Source organism: Anopheles gambiae, chromosome 3 (genome assembly GCF_943734735.2).
Source record: "Anopheles gambiae chromosome 3, idAnoGambNW_F1_1, whole genome shotgun sequence".
Taxonomy (NCBI): Eukaryota; Metazoa; Arthropoda; class Insecta; order Diptera; family Culicidae; genus Anopheles; species Anopheles gambiae.
In genome coordinates, this window is record NC_064602.1 from 11,575,162 (window position 1) to 11,599,970 (window position 24,809).

At 41.6% G+C, this 24,809-nt stretch overlaps 1 protein-coding gene across 4 annotated transcripts in view; it reads left to right on the forward strand.

Annotated features, from left to right (window-relative positions):
* Window positions 1–2,380: 2,380 nt before the first annotated feature.
* Window positions 2,381–24,809, forward strand: part of LOC1277451 (actin-binding protein WASF3) — a 29,852-nt gene continuing 7,423 nt past the window's right edge. The window contains exons 1-3 of one of the 4 annotated variants that reach the window (XM_061661198.1): window positions 2,381–2,647; window positions 3,769–4,446; window positions 24,024–24,730. In XM_061661198.1, the coding sequence (XP_061517182.1) occupies window positions 24,350–24,730 (381 nt within the window). In that variant the 5' untranslated portion in view covers window positions 2,381–2,647; window positions 3,769–4,446; window positions 24,024–24,349. Of the gene's footprint in view, window positions 2,777–3,768; window positions 4,447–24,023; window positions 24,731–24,809 lie in introns of all 4 variants that reach the window. The other 3 variants (XM_061661197.1, XM_061661195.1, XM_061661196.1) reach the window with 3 other exon arrangements.

The window sequence follows — 24,809 nt, forward strand, 5'->3', positions numbered from 1 at the left end:
GTTACAAAAGTGTCCCACACGAAAGTACTGTAATTTGCTATTGAGGCGATCACTTCTGTCAAAGTAAGCTCTGTTCACGGCATCTTAGATGTAAACAACTTTTCTAAATAAAAATTGCAAAGGAAGAGTGAGGCAAGATTTTGCGTGGAATTATTGGACAAAATGCCTAGAAAAATCATTTCATAAGTTTCTAAATCAAAATAAAAGATGTGAGAAGTGAATAAAACCATGTGCCTTAGAATTTGGGTAGAAAAACAAAAAGGAAGTTCGACAGTTTCTCGTCTGTGTCAGTGTAGTAAGCGAATCGTTATAGAGATGGCGCTAATGTTTAACGTATTTTCATTTGAAATAAGTAGACAACTTTTGAAGCTCATTTTGTTCGAAGTGTCACGTCGGTTTGTTGGTGATAAGACTACAGCAATTATCCGCAGTACGCGATACTCGATGTACGCGAATTCGCAGTACGCAATTTCTCTAAATTTGACAGCTCCATGTGTTTTTTGCAAATATTTTAATTCTTTGAATTATGTTATGCTCTTTTTTAATTTCCTTATTGTTCTTAATGCATTTTGCATTAAATTTGTGCAAAAGATACCTATTTTATAACAAAAAACTTTAATGCAAAACTCTGTGGTGATATTTTTCAACCCTCGAACCGGTAGTGTAAGCTATTTTTTCATAGGAATCCGCTATACGCGAAAACTCGATACAGGCGGTCCCCGAGATACACGGTTAATGGGGACCGAAAACGGCCGCAAAATACCGCGTATCTCGAATTTCCGCGTAAGTCGAATCTCGTGATTTCTAGCTGAAATATCACTAATTTTCGTGTAATTTTGCAAGTAAGGGGTGGTTTTAGTCACTTTATGAATTATTTGATATTATTCTGACTGAATATAACTGTTTTAAACTTTTTAAATAGTTTTTAACATTCGATCAAAACGGAAATTATTTGGCAATTTGCAATTGATGTGTCAAATCAGTACAATTTACTCAAAGAATTGTCAAATTTAGAAAACCGCGTATCTCCGAATCCGCGTATAAGAGGTACCGTGTATCTCGGGGACCGCCTGTATACGCTATTGCGCTCGGTCCCGTACGATAGCGTATATCGGATAATGACTGTATTTCGACTTACGCCTTGCTTTGGGGCATTTTTTCGGTCCCAAATACAGTCGTATCTCGGGGGACACCTGTATATAGTTTCACAGTCTACAAATGTGAAGAATCAAAGCTCAAACTAACCTCATTGTTTGGATGACAACCCAAGTACAGTGCAACGCCGTTTATCCGGCTGTCCGTTAATCCGTGCTGTTGAAAATTTACAGTTCAATACAAAGATGACATTACGTTCTAAGGAGGATATTGTAAAAAACGTAAACAGAGCACATTGTCATAACAAAAAATGGCAAACTCAAGGTGCCTAGATAGACTACAGGTGGGTTTTTAGCTCTGATTTTGGTAGCCATGATGGATCGAGATTTCTATGGAGATAGGCAGATAGGGAGTTAAGGTTGCTAAGGACTTTTTATGATTTGCTAAGTAACTTTGGACTTCCTAGTTGTGAAATGAACATTTGTGAAAATAAACTGGACGGCTATGGTAACAATAAGTCACTGAAATCCAAGCTCACTTCAGTTACAAGAGTTACAACAGTTGTTGGGCCAAAGAAGTAGAAGAATCTGGACGGACCGACCTGTAGTAATTTATGAACCTTGGGCAAATTTCAAAAACCCTCAATGAAAAAACAACAGTTGATACAAACGGACTATCTTTCACCAAAACATTATAAACAAAAAAAAACTTTGACACCCGTTCCACATTGAGCGCGATTGCAAACGCAATTGTAGCTGTCATGCTGGCAAAACTGTCGAATTGTTTTTATTATGACAATGTGCTCTGATAACTGTTATTTCAAATAACCTCCTCAATACGCAATGTAATCTTTGTATTGAATAGAACAGGATTTTACATGGTAGCCTCTTCATACAGAACAGTGCACCATCTAAAAATTGTTCGAATTTTGAATCGTAACTGTCATTAAAAAAACAGCTATGAAGCAACCTTGTGCATTCCCGATTGCCATACAAATTTGACATTGATTTGAAGTGATGTCGCGTATGCTTTGTTCAATATAATTTTAGTGTAAATTTTAGTTTTTCATGTTGGAAAGTTTTTCGAAAAACATCTACATTATTTTAAAATGCATTTGATTTATCATTTTTGCATACTTTACCAATGGTTTTCAAAAATTCGGTTCGGTTTTCGTACCGGATTTGACATTTGCAGCAAAGTGACAGGATCGTATCGATCCGGAACCATCGTTCCGGTCCGGCTGCCACCGTACCACCACTACCGTGGGCGAACCGCTAGAAGAGAGAGAGGGAGCAAACGGTGACTCGAAGGCGTAAAGAAAAAGGAAAAGGCGAAATCACTCCGAGGAGGTCGCATCGGGTGCGTATCTCTTTTGTTCCCGTGGTCGATTGCTGGTTTCTACTGGTTCCTGGAAAAGTGATTTGCCGTATCGTGTAACATTCTTCACCTAAAGTGAGTTGGCCCGGTTTTGCCATCGCCTTGAGCGGAAGATATACCGTGCGTGCGTGTGCGCGTCGTGAAGACGGGTCGACGGGCGTTGTGGCAGAAGTCGGTAAGAATTACGATCTTTCTCAATCCCCGCGCGCGTGTGTGTGTGTGTGTGTCCGGTGCTGTGTCCACGGAGGCACCGAATGTGTTCATGGTGGCGCTTCACGGTCGTTCCCTTTGCAGTCCCAAAAACGTGAGAAAAAGCATCAAGGTGTGTTGGTCATCTTGCCATCTTTCCGCACTGACCACAACACGGCGAAACCGACACTTCGTGTGTGTGTGTGTGTGTGTGTGTGTGTGTTTGTGTGGCGATGGTTGTGTGTACACCACAGGAAGCCTGCATTACGCATTTTCTGTGACTGCGGGGCTTTCGGAAGGAACTGTACACCCGCCCGCCCAGCCGTGTGTGTGTGTGAATCATTCCGGACGACGACGACGACGACGGTGGTGCAGTTGCAGCAACAGCAGGCAGACATAGTCCGGCGCTTGCTGTGATCTCGTGATGAAAACATCGTCGCGGTGGGTGTGATGTTGGTGTGTGGCGTGGCTCTGTGGGTGTGCGTGTGTGTGCGGCTGTGTCGTCATCGAGAGCTGATGGCTCAACATCAACCGTTGGGCGTGTAGCGTATGTGCAGGGCAGGAGGCATTAAATCTACCACCACCACCACCAACCAGACAAAGATGATTGTGGCGAGCTTCCGGTGCACGAGTGTGTGGTGGCGTTTCTTCATCTCTTGAATTGTGAATCATTCGAAAGGGAGCGAACCAGGTGCAGCTTCACAAGGAGTCGTTGCGCACGCAAGCCGTTGCGAAGGAAAAGTGAAGAAATAACGAGTTTTTAGGGGGAGCCGAGTGTGGCAGAGAGAGAGAGAGTGTGTGTGTGAGGGATGAGAAGGGCGAGAAGGGTGAATATTATTGGGTTTGGCAGCAGACAGAAAACGACAAGTGTGACAACTCCGTAGCAACACGCCACAGAACAACAATAACAGCAGCAGCAGCAACAACAACAACAACAACCGCCCAATCCGTGGGCTGCCTTCATTATCAATCGCGTTGTTGCTGTTGCTGCTGTTTGGTGTAGCACACATTTCTCTCTATCTCACCTCTCTCTTTGGCATATTTGCACACTACGCTGTGTTGGATCGGATTTAATCGGTTTGTGCTTTAATGCTTAATTTTCCTTAGGTTTTCCGTGTGTTTCAAAGAAAAAAAGCAAGAAATTTGTGAAAAACAACATCCAACACACATCACATCGCGCTCCTCACAGGAGAGGAACAGAGCTGCGCAAAACCGGTGCAGTGTGTTGTGTACGGTGTGTGTGTGTGTAGAAGTGAGTCTGTTTTTTAATTGTGCACCGACCGGAAAACCGGAAACCGGAGTCGCCTTCCCATCCGGGGCTACACAGCACAAACCACCGTCTCGGCACGGCGAAAGTGGGTCTGTAAAAAAAAGGGAAAGGAAAGCATCATTCTCTTTCACCAAACGCCCATATTTGGTACGGGGACCGGTCCCTAGGCCTGCTGCAATTCTGTCTCTTATCAGTATCAGTGGTACGGAGAGAGTGAGAGAGAGAGAGAGCGGTTGCTCGGCTTGCTGTGCCCAAACGTCAAAAGCCGGCCCCATTTGACAGGTGTGGCGGGGCGACTACGCAGCGCGTTGTGTCTGTGTGCATTTATTCTTAAATCGTGAGGAAAAGTTGTTTTTTTTTTACTTTTGCTGCAGTGAAGAGTGAAATACCGTTTCGACACATTCCCCCCGCAAACTCCCTTTAAACAACGCGCAACCTCCCCCCAAGGGGATTCAATCTGATAAGAGCAAAACTCAAAGCGGAAAGCGGAAAACGCCCCAGAACGATGGAAACATGTAAGTAACTATCGCCAGCGGTTTTACAAGTAAGCTTTTTCGCTCGCCCTGCCCGGTACACACCTTTGAAGTTATCTCTCCCCCCCCCCCCCCCCTGAGCGGGAGGGACTGTCCACTTCCGGTCCAACTCGCACACGACGCACGTGAAGAATTCTAATGCGCTCCCGTCGAGGTGTGCTCGGCTCACGAGGAAAGAATGTCAAGAACCTTTTGGGCTGATGACGTCGCAGCAAGCTTCTGGAAACATTTGGGAATGTTGAAGACCGACCCAAACAAGATAATTGTCTAAAGTCATTGGCTAAATACGCGCCATACTAATGAACCGTTTGTTTGTTTGTTTAAGGTCGAAATGAATCGCACAAAAGACACCGGGAATGTCAGGTAGAGAGAGAGAGAGAGTCAGGAGTTCCGCCCTTCAACAAATCCAACAAAGGAAGTCATTAACGGTGTCATAAGGTGAAGAGAAGCCAGCCCGTGTACGTGGTGCTGTACGGCGAGAGGCATAGGTCGCCGGTTCGTGCCCACGGTGTCCCATTTGGTCCCATTTTTAGGCCGCCCGGACGTCGTTTTTGGGTTTTTGGTGTCGTAATTTACGCTGCCCTGGTGTGGGTGGCTTAAGCGAGCTGAAGCCGCCAAAAAACGAGGCCACTAAAAAGGCAAAATTGGTGCGCTGCCCCTCTGCCCTCTTATAAACGAGATCAAAGCGGCAATGTTACGAATGCCCTTTTTTGGGGGAGGATTTAACCATTTTTGGTTAATAGGTCCCTGCTTTTATTTGTGAGAATTTTACGTCGAGTTATCTGGTACGGAGACAGTATGTAGACACTAACAAACACAATTTAAAAGCAATTCTTATGAGATTTAAATTGTTATGATCTCTTACGGGCACTCCCGGTCAACGATTGGTGAGATGCAGTTGGCGCGGTTTGCACTGTGCCGTCGCAGTAATTGAAATCAAGGCCCAGATACCTATCTGATGACATCCAATTAGAGACAGTATGGTTTCTGCGAAACATGCAGGCCGCCAATGATCATGCTGAACGCATACACAAGTCATAAGAATTGCTGTTACTGTTAGCATCTCTTCGTTTTGCTTGGCAAAAATTCCGAAGAAGTACTTTATCAACTGTTTAAAAAAATAATTTAGCTAATATTTATCCAACAAATAAGGCTGTTTTTAGCGTGTCTTCGATAAATAAACGCGCTGCCCGGTTCTGCAAGTACCAACCCCTCTGTGCACGCCGTTTTCCTCGGTCACGCTCGCGCGAATTTTCTCCGCCACATGGCGCACGGCTTCTTGTGGTAGTGCAAATAGGTTCGTATGTGCCCCGAGAAAGCATTTTCTACTCCCCGCTATGTTTGCGTTTATTTTACCACCCCTGCTGGATTGGCCGGGTGCATAATCGGCACAATTGCTTACACACACACACACACAGTCCCCGAAAGGGCGAGAAGGGGCGAACGAAAAACTGCCCTGCAGAACAGAATCTTGTGGCATTATCGACGGCCGAAGGGATCGAGCAGGTCTGACTCACTGGAACGCCAAACCACGGAGGGTCCGGGTAGACTCTGTGTGTATGTGTTCGTGCTGTTATCGTGCGTTAAGAATATGGGAACAAATAGACTGGCTTTCTTCGGTACTTGGGCTTGATAAAACTACCCGCAGAGTGTGCTCTATTTGCAGTTAAAAGGAACGTAATGCTTGAAGTTGTTGTACGATGTAAGCGATAAGGCTTATCGCTTGAAAAACAACACTGAACTTTTGTATCGATAAAGAAAAAGAAGGCGCGATACAAACAGTCTATTTGCGGCACAAACACTGATGTTTCGGTAGATTGCCATATTTTGGCTCTGGTTTATGTTGGCTTTGGTACAAACATGCTCGTTGCGAATTCCGACGATTAAGCGACATTATTTTAAAAGTCTCGATTAAATAGTGTAAGATAGCCTTTGTATCAATAAGATACACCTTCTTAAGGTAATTTTGTTGATGATAACCCGTGTTAATCGTATTTTATCGTTAGTTATCTCCACAGTGACGATGATGTTGTCTTCACATTGAATCAATTCCAATTACAAAACAGTATTTTAACTATTTTTCTTTGGCTTTAGAATGACCCTAAATGTCGTTTAATTTTTCAATCTAACTCTCCAAGCAATTGAATGATATAAATTTATTGTTTTACTCCAGCGTGAGCACAAGACACGTTTATTTTTTGGGCAGATGTTAATTATCGTCTCCGGAATGCTGTGGCGCTGCTTCTTGGGAACACATTCTTCAAGTGGCTACAATCAGTCCCCAAGTTGCGTTTCCCCTGTTTTTTTTTTCTGTCAGATTGTAATGAGTAAAAAAAGAAGAAAATTTCAACGACTAGTGGATTTCTTGCCGCCCCGTGAGAGATGGTTGGGTTAATTTTGTTTTGCGTGTCTTAAACTATTTTCAGAACGCCGAAGAAAAATGCGACCATCAACCGGCGGGGATATGGGGGGGACTTATATTAACTCTTACTTGAAGAGAATGATTCGAATCATTCGCGTTCGTTGTTATTGTTTTTATAGCTTCCTCGGTATTTTCTTTCCCTTCAAACCGCCCGTGTTTTATAGCGTTTCGTGGCGCTTAATGAAGCATTTTTGAAAAACACATGGGTTTGCGTTCGTGTGTGTGTGTGTATTTTCCGGCACCACATGTGGTGTAAAATGCACAACAGAAAAACACAATCATTCACGCGTTTCACGCGATGTGCCTAATTTCATCATGCAATGATCATTATTTTGTGTTTTTACTTCATCTTACCATTTCTTTCCCTCGCCTTGCGTGACGATGTGAGTGTGTGTGTGTGTGCCGAAAGATGCAGCGATGAAAAAAAAACGGCATCGACACCCTAATTTCCCACTCCATCCCGCGAACGAACAAACTTTCGCGAAAGGAACGAATCTTCGCGGCTTCTAACCTATCTGGAGTAGTGTAACGGTTGGCGTTTTTGTTTGCTTTCGAATGACCGGATATGAAGTGTCTCGGTGGGAGAAATGCTTTGGGTGGGAATGTGTGAATCGTGCCCCAAAAAAAAAAAGAACCTAAAAAAGGTTGAAAAACTATTCAGCAACTCCCCAACTATGCGACGCTGTGATGTAGGTGACGCCGTGGCATCGTCTTTCTCCCTATTTCAATTGTTCTTCCTGCTGGGTCAGCGGTAATGAGGGAAATTTGGGCCTGTGGAGTGTTTACATGTAGAGTTAGGGGGGGAAATTCACATCCCTTAAGAGCCCAGCAACAGCATAGACACTTGCCACCTCCTAGAGGGGGCGGTGGGCACAATGACAATGGGGAAAGCACCTTTCTACCGGCACAGTTTGTACTTTCCTTCGATAGGGAAGGTTTTTTTTTTACTAGTTGAAAAATAGCTGAAACGTTTGTAGCACAATCCAATCACAACCAAGAGAGCTTTTTCAATTATGTTGTGACGAGTGGTGTGTAAGTTTTGGTGTAAATATAACGGGTTTTTAGGAATGTTCTACGTCTTACGTTTCAACTTAAATATAATGCAATGTACTAATGTTTTTTTTTTAAATTATAAAATTATCAATTGTATGACACATAGCACTAAATCACAACCACATACCAAGATAGGACAACTCACAACTAATTCTTGATTCTTGTTGCAACTTAGAAAACACTATAGATTTGTCGACAAAACTCTCTGTTTTTTTAAATCCACTTAAATGTTTCTTAAATCTACGAAGACCAATGTTAATTTTGTAATTAAACCATTTCAGTTGACAACGTAATGCAACTCTCAAATACCTCTTAAATCTATTGGGCTTATCAGGAACTTATACAGAATCCATACCGGTACTGGAACAGATCCTCAGCACACACCGGCCCCGTGGTTGATGCCGGAATCATAATGATCGCGGAGCAGTTGTATGTATGGTAAAGGATGGATATGGTTATAGACCTTGAAAAAATAATCTCAAACCCCCATCGGTCCTGGAATTCATACAATATCTTTAAAAGTCCTCACATTGATTCCAGAATTACACTATTCCTGGAACTGATATATAATCAATTTTGTAACCTATTAGTGTAGGGTAAATCTGATTCAGATACATGAATCTGAGTGAATCTTTTGAATGATTCGATAAATCTGAATCTCGGTTTGCAAAGTTTTATAAATCTCAAAGATTCATGAATCTCGAAATATTCATGAATCTCCAAAAGTTCATGATTCTCGAAAGATTTATGAATTTTAAAAGATTCGTATGTCTCAAAAGATTCACGAATTTCTAGGGATTCATAGATCTCATGAGATTCATACATCTCCAAAAATCCATAGAGCTTGAACTTCTCATTATTCTTCTTTTTGAAGTAACAACCTACGTGGTCATGCCAGCCTATATAGGTTTTCCAAACTTCTTGGCAAGTCCACGTAGCTGGATAGTTTGGTTTGCTACGGGGAGACGGTCCATGCGAGGCTTAAACCCACGACGGGTATATTATTTGGTGGGATCGCGCCAATTCACTGTTTTGACAATCATAGATCTCTAAAGATTCAAGAATCCCTGGAGATATATGAATTTTAATGGATTTACGAAACTTTTAGATTCATGAATCTTTGAAGATTCATTTATCTTTCGAGATTCATAAATCCTTGAAAATACATTAATCTTCAGAGGTTCATGAATCATTGAAGAGTCGATTCGATGTTTGAATCACTCATCCCTGAAGATTTATATGAATGAATCTCAACGAAACAGTCATGAAACCCAACACTAAAACCTATGTTAAGTCCTTGTTTAATTGTTTCTGAACCTATTTTGATGTAGAAACTGATTCTTAGTAAACTTTACATTTTCTTCTGCCTCAATTATTTAACGGATCGTGACCCTATCCCTGTCTCGGGATACTGCCGATACGGTACCTCATATGAGCCAGTAATTGGTCTCTATTTAATACTGGGCAAAAAAAACTCTCGACAGATTTGTTTTTTAATCAGCGTTGAAATTTAGGTCCTCCAAGTGAACTAATAGTGACAAATGTGTAATCCATTAAACAAATATGTTTGAGCTAATTAAGTGCTGGTATCATAACAACAACTACTCTTTTTTATTTATTTTTTGTAGCTTTTTTATACTTTATAATAATAGTAAGCCATGTACGTTACCCAAATTGAAAAGCAAACGTTGCGATAATTGAAGCAAACACATCACTTTTAGCACGTAGCCGCTCGAGTCTAGATTAGATATGCAACCCACATTCCGCAGGGTGTGTTGAGGCTTCCGAGCTGCTAACAATGTCGCTATTTAACCTCCATACCCGATCGTGTGTTGAAAGCCCATATATAGCCGAATCGATTGCATTCAACTTGCAAAGATTATCAGCATGCAATACTCATTTTGCAGCCCTTGTTAAGTAAATAACTGGCTGTAAAACTGTTGTAGACAGAGTTAAAATATAAACATCAAAATATATTAAAAAAAAAGAACGACAGCAACTTAATATGTTCTCCGCCAGACAGTTGTTAACGTTCTGAATGACTGAATGTAAGCAAACAAAGGCTTGTATCAAAAATAAATACACCTCCCCAGTGTTCAGTAGCTTGCTGCACACACCCGAAGCCGTTTCCGAATTTTGTGCAATGCAATATCATCATCCGCCGCTCTTCCGGGCTGGCCAGAGCGTCATCAATTCTGTTGAGTTTTATTTTATTTAAACCATTGAACAGTGTGAGTGAAGAGGAACACGAGGGAGCGATCGTGTAGTGTGTGATATAGAGCTCATATCTATAGGGACCCCAGACACACACACGTTTCTGGGGTTGGGTTTCCGTTCGTTGCATATGTTCTTGTTTATTTTTCTGTCTTTTTATTATTATTGTAATGCTGTATGTTAACTGGATAATACACTTTGTTTTAATGTCTTAATGGCGAACGTCAACGTCAAGTTTTGTATTTAAAAAATACCGGCTTGTTGCTGCAACATCTGGCAATTGCGTGCTGTTTGTTTACCCCCGAAGACAAAGGATACATGTGTGGCATGCTTACCGCACACGACGATGTTTGTTTGGGGCTTGGGTGTTGTCTGTTAAATACAGTTAATATAAAAATAAATTATTATTTAATTACTTCAAAGAATGTTGTACCCGAATGAGTATGGTGAGTTTTGAGGCGAAAAACCCCCAAAAATGCTCCAATACACATTCAAATGTTTATAAGATTTGTACCAAGAATATAATTTTTATTTGTTTTTGAATAATGTAAAAAATTTAGATTTTCAACGGTTTAAAAGGGTTTAAAATCCATAATCCTAAGAAGTTGATGGTCACTGGCTACGATCTATTAACTTCGAGTTGGAATAATTTGTCTTCTCGTATTACACTCATTTAAGTGTCGTCGCCACCTTACCGTGTATGTGTATTGAAAACATATCAAAACAAGTGCAACCTTCCCTCTTGATCAACCAGAACGCATCGCTCCAGAACATGGCCACCCCATCAATCAGTCCCATTCGGCAGTACCGTTGTGTACCGTTGTGTGCATCCGTCGGCTGGCCTCAATTACCCATACCAGCATGTCACCAAGGTCGACCTTTCCGCCAAGAACTTGTCGTCTCGTATCGGGTAAAGGGGGTCGAATAAAAGGAAGGCATAAATTCCAATGGTTTAAAGAACCCTCGGCCACCCACACCCCCTTCTCCGGTCGGCCAGTGAGTAGGTGAGGAAGTTAGCGTGTGTAATGAGCTGGAACGTGAAATATTAACCGTAACCTTTTTGCCTCTTTCGAACGAACTTACAAGTGAGAGAGAAAAAACACACACTCTCACCCTTCGCGATGAAGTGTTGAATGCGTGGCGTGCAAGGAATGCACCCTCTATCGATAGGAACCCTAGAGGCGGGCACATACATGTATACATGTATACAAGCGTTGCATTTGGGGCGTATGGTTTCTTTCTTCTGCTGAAAGGTTACCAAGAATCGGTCGAGATAATGCAACCCCAGTAGCAACAGCCGGGGCTGTGGGGGTGAAACGTGCAGTTTCATCGAGGGATTTTCTTGAGGCCTGAGCGTGGTTATATTTATGCTTCTCTCGCCTTTTGCAAATCTACAATCTTGCTTGACTGGCTCGTCAGCTGATAAACGGGGCTGAGCTGTCGGGGTGTCTCAGAAGTGTGATAATGGTAGAGTAATTTACAACATTCAGCATCAAAATACTGCTCTAACGTTTTTTAAACTTTATCCAAGAAAGAATTCAGTAAGAAGTTTGAGTTTAAATCACTTCTCAAATGAACTGACCTGACCTGTAGCACTTTTTGATTTTACAGGGGTTTTCGAGTCATTTTAAGGTGGACATTTGTTGTTTTTGTATTTTTGTTTTTTATTTTTCCAAAATTATTCTGCAATTTGTGAATGAAATATATACTTTGACGCATTATCGGGAAAAAATCGGGAATTAGTGATAAAATTTATACTGGGTCTGTTTTAATTCTCGCAAGATGTTTTTCAACAATTGTCATATATTTGTGACAGTTGCGCCGTTGAACAATATCTCGCTAGGTTTTAAAACAGCGGAACCTGTTAAAAAAAAAGTTTTTTAGCTCATACACTCCAATTAAACATTTTGATACGTTATACTATTTTCCCGAAAATATATATTTTTTATCAAAAATACAACAACCACAATACAGTCATGTTTTACATTGCAGAATCATATCGAACTAATGGAAAAATCAAATAGGAATTTAGAAATTTGATTCGAGACAGTACAAATATGATGCCTAGCAGATAAAACATTAATTTCGTAAACAATAAACTATGCTGCACACTGCCGCACACACTTTCGGTCAACCCTGCAAAACAAGTTTAATTGACGATTGTGAAATTGTGTGTTTCAACGGCTATCTACATAGAGATCGTTGGCAAGCAAATACGCTTGAAAGATCTTCCTACACACACAGCGCAAAAGAAAGTGAAACCCATTCAAATTTAAAGCACCTACACAATTGCGTTGGAGGTTAATGGGTTTGGAGAGAAGAAAGCAACGCTTTTCTTTTCAAACGATCTCTGCTCCATTTAATTGTTTCTCATTTGTTGAGGAAACGGATGTACCAATGATGAATATGCGGTTGTGCGCTTGAGAAAGTGAATGTATCAATGCTACGAAGAAAATAGCTTTTATTTACACCCGACCGGGAAGGCCTAATAATTACATTTTACAAACTCCCCGAGATGATGAGACATTTTTCCCACCAAATGGATTACTTTTGAAGGCGTGTACATCGACAAACGAGCATGGAGTTTTCCTTCTGCCGCCAAGATAAGCTGCACGCATTATTGCACATTATCAGGTCGATTTGTTGGACTTCCCGGTGCAACATGTACCCAGAAAGTGCAATAGTCGTTGTCGTTGTATGGCTTTTTCTTAGGCTTTCGTCCGCTCTTTCGAGGTGGATAATGGAATCCTTACAACAACCAACAAAAATGCAACACTAATCTCTCACGAAACGGGCTCCTAATGCGTCCAAAAACCTGTCTCATAAACTAACCTGCTGCCTGTGTACGTCTTGCAACAGCGTTTTGCACGAAATTTGTCAGAAGTAAATGGTCCAAATCCTTCTCCATCGAGTGCTTATTGGTATCGTTTTTCCAAAAGGTTGTTTGCTTTTTTTTACCGTTCGGTGTTGACATTTAGTGGTTGTAGCGTACACACCTGTGCGAGTTAACCTTCCCGAACGACGACGACGACAACGGCTACGATCGAACGCTACCAGCACCACCACCACCACGGCGGAATGGTATTTAATGATGCATGAAAACCATGTTGACGTTGCGCATCCGTTACAACAATGCCAACTCGCTTCAAGACCTCACCGAAGGGACGGATGCACTTTGCCGCAAAGGGGAAAGAAGCGAGAAGCGGCACAACATAACACGCGGAAGAGTGGAGAAGATTTTAAAATAGACACAATCATAATTGATTTACCACTCGGTGATATGGTAAATGAATGCCGCGGAGACTAAGAGTAGCGTGGTTGGAATCGTGGGGATATGGTCTGGGCAATGCCTCTCGATGTGGTGGTCCCATAAAAGAAACACGCGTGCCCAATCACTCCCTGGTGAAGGTCTGAAGAAAAGGTTAGAGTTGGGTTCAACGTTGACGGGGGAGATGCTTCTAATATCGCTCACGTTTGCCCTTAAGATAAAGCGTGATCCAAATTTATTACTCATTGCATCTGGCGGGGGGCTTAGATGCAGAGGTTTATAAAGTAGAAAACATTAGCGATACGCGTTTTAATAGTGTGTTAGCATGTTTTCCGTTAGCTTTAAAAAAAAAGGTTTCCAGTATCGTTGATGATGTTGTTCATGTCATTTGTTCGCTTAAATGATTGATATGGAAAGAGTAGTTTTACAAGAAGTTCGAAATATTCGAACATTGGGCTTTAATTCGAAATTATATTAAACAAAAGAACAAAGAACTTCACCATTCAATAGACAAATTTTTTTTTTGTATAATTACTTCAAGCGTTTATTGCTTTTCATGACAACGTTAAACCGTTCCATTTGTTCACTATGGATCCGACGCAAAGAAATGCATCGCAGAGTGCTGTGTGCGCTTGTGTTGATGCGCTTCTTCGACCATCTGAGGCAACGGTGAAATGTGCATCAATTTGATGCTTCAGCCAGGGTTGACCCAGCTGGTGGATTTGTTTTAACACGGAAAATCACTAGCCCATTTACTCTCAATTTACTTTGCCGCCGGCGCCAGCGTTGTCGTGTGGAGCCTTCGCTTACATAAATCATTAGAGGCTGGCAGATTGTGGTGATGCGTTAAGGCCTTTAAAGACGCCTTTAATCCAATCTTAGTTGCGTGAATCGTGACCTCGTAGTGAGGCAATAGATAAAATGAATTTCATCTCCATTACATTATTTTAGTGATATTGAGTCAATCTTGGACATCTTCAGTCGATTTTGAAAAGATTAAAAGTAATATAAAACTTCATACTGCCGAGGACGGTCTCGTGGTACAGTCGTCAACTCGTACGACTTAACAACATCATGGGTTCACCGTCGTGGGTTGAAACCCCGATCGGACCATGCCCCCACATACATACGTAGGACTGACTATCCTTATATGGTAATTAAACAAGTCACTGATAGCCAAAGCCAAAGCCCATTAATGGTACACGCACAGACCTTGACTGACAACGGTTGTGGTGTCAAAGAATAAGAACAAGAAGAAGAAACTCCATACTGTGTTTAAATACATATAAAGCATATAGTTCAATATTCATATGGAGGGAAAGGATACAAAAAATACATCCACTAGGAATTTACCTACTTTCAATGTAAATGAACTAATATCATGCTATAGTTGTCAACACTATCACTGCCTTATGCAAATGCATCCATACGACGAGTCTGTTCATTTTATCTGCTAAGTTTTACTAACCATTTAGCTCCATTTGATTCATTGAACACGAGACGCCTCAAATACTTAAAATTATATCAAAATAATATAATGTCAATTTAAGAAAATTATACTTCCATTCCATGAGGCTTGATATATTTACATAGTATTCATTAAACAATGCATTTGTCGTGTTTTAGGCAGCATAATTTACACTAAACAAGCACCTATTGCAGTATTGTAGCTACCGACCTTGTCCCGTAATCCGTAGTGGCCTCTTCTAATGGAAAATTAACTATTTATGACGGGAATTGTGAACAAATTCAATTGGAATCTTCGATGTGTCAGTGCAAAAAGAGTGCTCCAGAGTCCAATTCCTATAACATAAAGTTAATTTCCTGTAAGAAAATGTCAAGTAAGTGTCTCAAAACCAAATTAAATTATCATATTGCACTGTTTATTTTTGATTTACTTGTAACAATCTCCTTGTTTTCCCTCCAAGTCGCCAATCATTGTCTCTAAAGCATTAACTCTTAGCAGCTTATCTCAATGATTGCCTTTTGAACACTAATCTTTGCCTCGTTGTCATCAATTTTTTGTCATAAAAACATACATTTTTGTCTGTAGGTCCATTGTTCTGTGTCTCATTCAGTCTCGTAATGAAGAAGTTATTTAAAATTAATTAAACATTATAAATTGTATTCCGTTTTCAAGAATTTCAATGCAATCTTCAATAGAGGTATACATTCTCAACTGCACATTCTACACCAGCGCTGGCACAATTGCGTCTAAATTCTAGCCGGAGCTGGACGCGAGGTCGTTTTGTTTACAGTTTGAGGTTAAATCGCCGGTGCTGTGGACGCGGTTTACGATTACCACCACCACCAGGCACAACACACAAACCTCCCCGCACAGACGACGGAGAAGGTGGCGTGTTGCATTTCATCGATCGTGTTGCACTCCCCTCGGTTTGGGTGGTCTGTGCAGGTGACCTGGCTTCGTTCCATTCCCGCGAGCGGATGGAAAATGAGACACTGTTTTTACTTACCCCCGGAGCCGTGTTTGGAGGTATGTGACGATCGGGCTCTGGAATGTCTAGTGTGTGAGTCAGCAGCGCGAGCGCGGTATGGAGTTCCATTCTTTCAAGTTCAAGACAAAATAAGCAACCACTTCCGCATGTGTTCGTTCGTTTGCTGTTTGTTTATTAAAGGTTGGTCGCCAATGCGCATCCGGTGTTAATTGAACGATCTTCGAATTGGTTACTGTTCAGGGAGGATAGAGCTGGATGTATCGATTCTTCTTGCACGCAATCGCTTTAGCTGCTGTTCGCAATTGTTCAAAGTGAAGTGTTACAACTTGTATTGAAATTATGAAATTTTATAACGTGACGTGATCATATACATAGTGTAAATTTACTCTGAATTCTCCACAAAAGACACTTTGAGTAATAAATTATATTCCTTAAGCAGTAATGGTTTTATCTGAGCTTTAGACACCTATCTTCCCGCCATAGCAAACGAACAAACGAAATGGATTATTCGTTGTGTTTACTGTCTGCAGTCGTAAATTCACATCACAAATGGAAACTAAAACAAACATTTCATATGTCCCTCGGACGTTGCTGCATCTGCAACAAACGTAGACACACAGCGGATCTAAAAAGGACGGATCATTCTGGAGAAATTTAGTACCGAATTTAAAAGGCCGTCAGCGTTCTTGTGTGTATATATATACATATCTACAAATGATGCGTTGTTTACCAAACAACGGCGAAGTTTGAATGAAATCTAGCTGGGTGGCGTTGGTCTTGTTTTCCACGTTTGTCTATGATTTATAAAGGTTCTTGGGAAACAAAGATGAATTCTAGGTTTTGTTTTGAGATGAAAATGTTGTGTGTTTAAAGATTTGTTTGATAAATGCTATGAGACAGCTTAAAAGGTGAAGCAATTGTAAGGTTTTAAGGCATAAGAATTGATACCTAACCACACAACACAGTGATCCCAACCGCGTTTCTTTGCGGATTACATATTTATTTACTTTCAAATTACATCTCGCCGTTACTCTTCAGCCGTTCGAGCAACCCTCTATCAAACAATCCCTTTTATCCTTACCCTCTTCTGTTTATAGTTTTAACTTGAGACGCGTAAAATGTACTGCTCACTGTCACCGTCCGCCGCGAGCGTTATAATCCCTTAAAAACATAAATAATCCTACCGAATTGGAGAAAGCAACAGAAAGAGACATCTTAATGGCGAATTGGAAGGTATCGTAAGCCTCCCCACCCCGGTACAGTTTGAGCAACTGCAGAATACCTTTGGCCGGATGGATCTATGCAGGTCTATCACTACTGTGCCGAAGTGAAAGGGAGTGAAACCTTTCTCCGCTCTGGTGCTACATAGCGGCAACCATTTCCAATCACGATTTTGGCCGACCGCTGCGTTCTAATTCCACAATGCAGTGTCAGCCAGCCTAGGCCCAGAGAACGCAACAGTACACGGTGGTACGAAATTGTGGTATCGGATTTTGATTTAATTTATAGGCAACGGACAAAGAAATGCGCACAAACTCTCGAACCCCTTGCTGCTCGATCTTAGGCGCGTTTCGAGTTAAAAGCGTGCAGCCGTTTAGCGAAGGTAGCGAGATCATCGATAGCTGACAAGGCACTCTAATGTGAAAGTGAGGATAAAAGTGCCTTTCCAGGAAGATGGGGACGCGAAAAGCGGCGAGTCTTCGGGTTAGGGATTCGTTTTGAAGGGAAGAACTTATGACGCAACGGTGCAGTAGCGATCGGATCGTACACGACTGCGTTGTTCCTAACTATTATTTGTGATGGATGGTTTGCTAACAAATTCGATCCATCCTCACCTCGCACCAACTCTCGAGAGATATTCTTCTGGAACTTTATTTCAAATAAAAGTGTTACTGTTTGTTATAGTTTGTCTTATTTTGGATTGTTTTCTTCATGTTTCTTCAATGTTATCAAATGCTTTATTTCATTTACCTGATTTTTTTTAATAAGTCACTCTGGTAATTTATTTGTAAAGATCAAAAGAACTTGTTTTGTTTATTGGTTTCCTTTCTAGGATTTAAAATGATCATATCACTTACTACCCCTAGGATATCTTCATTTGTTTGTAAATTGATGTGTGCAGTTTGCTTTTAATCTTTATATTAGTTCTTATTTTTCTACTAATACGTCCTTTCCTTTTCTTTTTAATAGTTCTTGTACTAAGAACACATTGCCCCAGTATGTTTTTTCTCGAATTGTTGGGCTTTATCCAGATTAACTCTTCTTCTGAATAAGACTATTTTTGAATAATAAGCAACATTTTATAGGCAACAACTTTAACTACGCCTTTGCCTCAATGAATCAACTTTACGTTATCTTACTTAATGATCTTAATATCATCGGATTTTGTTGTATTTATTTAAATATAACACATCTTTAATGGGCTTTCTCTAGTCATTTGATGATCGTGATCATCATCTCATATGCGAAAAATCCTATTTTAACATTGATTTTGTATATTGCATAGCACCTAAGCACCTTTTGTCGGCATCATTCAAGATGCCAAGCTTATGTTGCCATACATATGTCACAATGACGAACTTGTAATGTTTGCTCACCATTTTGAGCTCGCTAGCATCCTCTGTATAAATTGTAAATACATTCTTATGTTTTGTGTTTTAATACGATAATACTAGTTCAAGTTCTTTATCTAGAGAATGCTCTGTCTTCAGTCTTCATTGTGGTTTAGGTTTGGGTTATTTGTACCCCGAAAGAGTCTTTGATATGCAACGCGTTTACCAATTGCTTATCACTGCTGATCATAATTTTTAATATCACTTTTCATTCATAAGTAGGAGTAATATCTGTTTCTCAGGACTTAATCAACTTCAAATTTTTTTTTCTTCGTATCTTTATTATACATTTCTAATCTATTTACCTCAAACAAAACGATGGGGATCATAAAAACACGATGTTTTAATAGCCCCACTCAGTTATTGATCGCATATTAACAACTCTTTATAATCACTTTGCTAATAGCTGCGCGCGCTAAATGGTTCAGAAATTCCTGGTGCGGTTTTTGTTTTGCTGTGAACGACCGTCGTTAATTTCAACATTTTACTAGCCACGAGAAAGAGGGCCACAAAACGCTTCGTAGTTGGGTGATCCTCAGCTACATCGCAACCTAAACCTCGGCTTCTAACAAAGTAGATAAGATAAACGAATCTCTAGTCTCTACGAATCTGGCGTGGTGGCGGCTCTTCCGCAAGCGAAATGAGCACCGTTCTACCGAGAAGTAATAAAATCTCGTACACACAACCCAAGCAAAGTAAAGAGCAGCTCCCCCCCGCCCAGGAATGATGGGGTGGTGGTGTACACCCTATTAACGATCTTTCACTTCCCTACTCACGCTGGATTCCCACCACACCACACAAAACGAGTCGGTTTGGCGGCGGCTGTGTTGAAAGAAAGTGTTCATACTGCCGAAGAGATTTTCCAGTAGTTTTTGCGCACAGTTCCGTTGATTTACTACGCGCTCGCGCATACCCAGCCAGTAGGTCTGCTGGCGCTGCTGCGGAACGGGGTTCGTTCTCTACTCGGCGGCAGACGCGTGCAAATGATTCCACCGCGCGCTGTGGTATGTCCGGATGCGCATCCCTTGTGTGTGCTCACTGGAGAGTATCATTTTAATAGCTGCTTTTTGCCCTAGAGGGGAACACACACACACACAATATCGTTATGATGGTGAAAGATGAGGAATGCGTTTTCAAAATGGCCATGAGTAGTGTAGTCGAGGAAGTCCCCGGGAGGCGGCTGAAGCGTCGTGTTCGACTACCGATCAGCAAACGCGCGCGAGAGATGATCGCAGCAAGTGCATTTGCAGTGCAAAAACCGTTTGCCGGGCCGGCCGTTTGCATCGGCAGCTTTGCGCCAGCGAATCACAAGCACACGGATGTGTAAATATGCAAACAATTAAACATCTTTATGACATCAGCGTTAGCGAAGGTAGTTGCGGATGACGGTGATGATGTACAGTCAGGCAGAGGGTGAGGAGAATAAAAAATAAATATTCTGCTTGCATGGCACTGATATCTTGGTGCTTGGCTTAGATGTGTTAGAAAAGGTGTTAAAGATGCAGTTGTTTGCTGTAACGGTTGCGATGAGGTAATTTACGGTCTTGCCATTCATCAAGCCACGATATGAACGTTGCTACTGCATAAAGAGCGCTGTTTGAAGTAGTTGTGGTTTTTAATTAGCCAATTTGTTATATTAACGTATATTATTGATAACTACTATGTTAACAATGTATATTGGAAACACGATCAGTTGAAAATTACTTCGTTATTAAATCGTAATCTAGAGTACAGTATGTGTACGTTGGAAGTTCTAACAGTTAAAATACCGTAAAATACTTAACTGTGATATACTGTTCAATCAAGGAAACAGTTTAAAATGTGCTGTCAATATTTCATTAGCTTTTTAAACTTAAATATTATATTTCCAATCCTGAGAACCATTCCTAGGTCTACTACAGGGTTTCGAATCATATAAGGGAATAGTTCAATCACTTAGGGGAATGTTGCAAATCGATAGGGGAATGTTGCATGCAAGCTGTGGAAGTTTGCAATCATATGAGGGTAGTGTTGCAATCGACTAGAGGAATTTTGCAAGCTTACTGTGGAGCTGTCATCAGATTGTTTGATCTTTTTTGATGTTGAATGTTTGATTTTTTTCTTGCTTTTCGAGCTTTGGTTGCTTCAAACAAATTGACACAGGCACTAAGGCTATTAGAAACTGTTTCAATAGTGTCTACTTACAATGTTAAAAAATTAATTATATTTTTTGTCGTTTTCATGCAATGTTGCTTATATTCTTTTCCCTTTTTATAAATACTTGGCTTTTGATTTGTATTGTAATCTTTAGAGAAATGCTTGCTTTATAGTCTACAAGGTAAGGACTTACAAAGTGTCACAGAAAATTATGATAACAATAGCATGAAAAACACCTAAACCACACGTTCACCAATACTTCCTGTTGTAAAGTAATTAATTCGGAGGTTCACATTCGATTGGAAAATTAATACATCAAACTCCTCCATTCAAAGACAATGTTATCGCACGCGCCTAGTGAAAAAGAAAAGGTAATAATCTTGTCTCAATCAGAATACCTTTCTCAAAGCCGACCTCCAACATACCGATTTCGTTCTGCAGATTCTTTTACACCGCCTTTCTATCGTGTCTCGGTCGGCCCATGCACACTGCTGGGTGCGGTTGTTGCGTTCGAAAGGCGAAACTCCGAAATGAGATCAGTTCCCCTGTGCTGCGCCATTCCACTCCGTTGCTGATTGCTTTCTAAGCAGAGGTTAGTCGCTTTTCGGCGGAGCGAGGCTGGGTTGGGTCGGTTGGTATGCCACGATAATCTAGCCTTAGCTGCTTTACCATCATCACCCCCTGACCGAGGCGAATGCAGACCGAGTCGAGTCAGTCGGCGCATGATTGCCACAGGTTTTCTTTCCCTAATCACGCGTGCCATTCGCAGCCATTGCCAAAGCCGCCTCGTCGTCTTCTGACATGCGGCTTTTGCTTCTCCAACATGCCGATAGTCATTTGCTTTGCTCTAGCCGTCGTTGTTGTCGTCGCGCGCAAAAGAGCATTCCCCACTCAACCTACTTAACGGGGCCACATTTTCGCTCGCACATTCCCAGTTATCGGGACGGCGTAAAGATAAAGCCGTTGCGATGGGAGAGGCGTTTTCCACAATTTCTTCTTGACCAGCCGGTGTCTGTAACTCTCGGTGTTGTGCTGTGCAACGCTCGTAAAGCAGCAGTAAAGACTACGCTGACGGGTACGGGTACAGGCACAGGTGCAGGCTGCTCTATTTTGTCTGAAAGAGATTGGTAGATTATTCTGTGAGTTAACATTCTCATCTACTTCTCATTACAACATGGTCCAGATGGTGTATTCAAAAGCAGTATGTTGTTAATCTGTCATGATGCAGTGATGTGCTTTGTGAGTCTTTTTAAAGCCTGGCTAACTCACCTAATCACTTCTTATAAAGAGTTTAATCTATAATCGATTAAGTTGCATCTTTCATTAATAATAATTTGATGTGATGTAGGAAAAATTGGGGAAATAGCAGACTGTTCTACATGAGGTAACCGTGTTGTTCCTACAGTGAAGGACAAAATATATAAAAAAATAGTAATTTTTGGCAGTAAATCCGTCTCAGTTTTCTGCTTTGTTCTGCCTTGTAAGACTACATTTTATTTTATTTTTACTATACGCTTCATAGCCCAACTTTTTGATATTGGAATAGAGTCTCGTCAGGAATGAAATCCTTCTACTCATCTACAATTCTTTGTGGAATTCAATGTTTTGATTGCCCTTAAATTTATTTTTTCTAATTTAATGTTTTTATTTTATTCTTTTCGATATTGAATCTTTCAACTTCTCAGCAATTCTTTGCCGATTTGAATACTTCAACTTTTTTGCAATTCTTTGTGGAATTGATTATTTAGATTAAATTGCAATTCTATGCAAGAATGCTTCTATCTCATCGTTAAAGTTTTTTTTTCTTTTTCTAAATGTTTACAGGGGTTTGTCGAGTCATTTTTCAATGTAAAAATCATTTTCGCTTCCAATTAGCACTTCGTTCATGTCTATGAATTCAAAGACTATTGTTTTGCAAATAGAACTTGTGACAACTGTTGAAAAAACGTCTCGCAAACGGTGAATAACGATGTTCACTTTGAAAGGTAGTTCGGGAAGCCCTGTAATTAGGTAGACATTCTTAGAAAAGGAGCTATTAATTTTGTAGATGTTACTATGTTTAAACGAATCGGTACTAAACTATTTTGAGTGAACAACTCGAAATGAGTTGAGGTTGACAAGAAAGAAGAATTGGATTTGTCATATTGTGTTTTTAGTACATTCATTTGCTGCGTTCGAATAAAAGGGATTTGAATTATGATTGATCGTATCAACGACACGTGCTTTTAATTTGTAGAGCCACAGTGAGCCCAATATTGTCATTTTTAATTCAAATATATGTCACCAAAAATGAACCTTATTATGTGGCAAACTAAAACTCCAGCAACTCTGCGCCGTAAAATGGTTCCATATGTTTCACGCGCCATTGTATAATCCCCGGGTACGTCAGCGGGACACCGTTCTTCCCATGCTGGCAGACGCGGAAACACACCGAGACGAGGGTTAACGGCGGATGTGCATGCGTGTGTTGGAACAACAGTCGACAGCAGTTCCTGCTACAGCTTAAATTGAAAAATAACCGTTTACGGTCATCATCTCATTTTCATCTTGTTCGTACTTCGTTATTTCATTTATGTGCTTGCATTTTACCGTACCGTGCTGCGCACGATAGTGTACAAAAAGTATGCGAAGCAGATAAAGGGAAAGAGGCCTCCCCTTTTCTGTTCCCCCCCCCCCCCCCCCCCAGCTGGCAGTTAAGCTTGGAGTATGGTTTTGTTTTGAGCTCTCCCGCATGATTGAAGCACTGTCTCCGAGCCGTTTGTAGCCGTGACGCGCAAAACATGCGTGAATGAACAATCCGCGCCCGCGAGAAGTGATTTGCATGCGCCATCACACCAGTCCGATCGCTGCTCCCCTAGTTTTTCGCGATGCTTTTTTAATCAGCTGTGCGCGTCTGATGAAGCGGGAAGGGAAGGACAACCTGCCGCGGGTATTCAATTAGCATAATCATCTACTTCCACCCCTCTCGATGCTGCCCTCAGTCGTCGTCAACTGCAACTTTATGCTGTTGTTGCTTTAGTGCTCGGAAAGTACTGCCGCGTGAGGTGAACGACGGCCTAGATTTGGTTCGTTTATGTTGCTGCTGTGCTGTGATGCTGCGTGAGGTGTACACGATCACGATCCGGAGTAACATCCGGCTTTAGGGCTGAGCTAAGCGAGAGAGAGCGAGAGAGAGCGATTGTTGTACGGGGCACTGCAAAATAATTAACTGCCCAAGTTTAGACATCAAAACGCCGTACGAGGACCGTGCCATGGGATGTATGTTTTGTGGGGCGAGCATTGTTTTCCCATGGCGAAGAAAACAGATATCCAACTCGCTTGGATCTCCACTTCGATCGATCGCTTTTGAGCAATTTTCTATTTACTTTTTCCCTTGTGCCTTTCTATCTCTTTTCCAGGTTTAGTACGTAGCGGCCACCAAGCACGTTCGTAGGAATATGTAGGACGAAAACGTGCCCCACAATCATCAACATCCGGCGGTGGCAATTTCACTGCACATCGAGTCATCAGACGGGGAGAGAGCGAGAGAGTGAGGCAGCAGTACGCAGAGGGAAATTAGATTTGCAGCTAACAACGAGAAAGAGTGAGAGAAAGAGAGAGAAGTGAGAGTATCATTAAAACGCCCCGGGATCTAGCTCCCGGTGTGGACGGAACCGCTTCCTGTGAAAACACTAAACTCGACCCTTGTGTGGTGATTTGGTAACCGAGAGCCACAAACATCATCATGCCGCTTCCGAAGCGCCTGGTGCAGCCGGTGTTCGTGGCACGGTCGGTGTACGTGCGCGAGGAGCTGCCGGCGGAGCTGGAAACGGTCACCAACACGACGCTGACGAACATCGTGCGCCAGCTGTCCTCCCTGTCCAAACATGCCGAAGATCTGTTCGGTGAGCTGGCGCGGGATGCGGGTGGGCTGGCGGAGCGCGCCAACTCGCTGCAGGCGCGCATCGATCGGCTCGCGATAAAGGTCACGCAGCTGGACAGCACCGTCGAGGAGGTGTCGCTGCAGGACATCCAGATGAAGAAGGCGTTCAAGAGTGCCACCATGTTCGACCAGCAGATCTTCTCCCGGGCGACCATGCCCTCGGCAATGCTGGAGGTGTATAAGGTGCGGATCGTCGGCTATTGATTTTTAAAGAAAAAAAAAAGGAATATTTTATACTAATTTGTTTCTCTTTTTTTGTTTG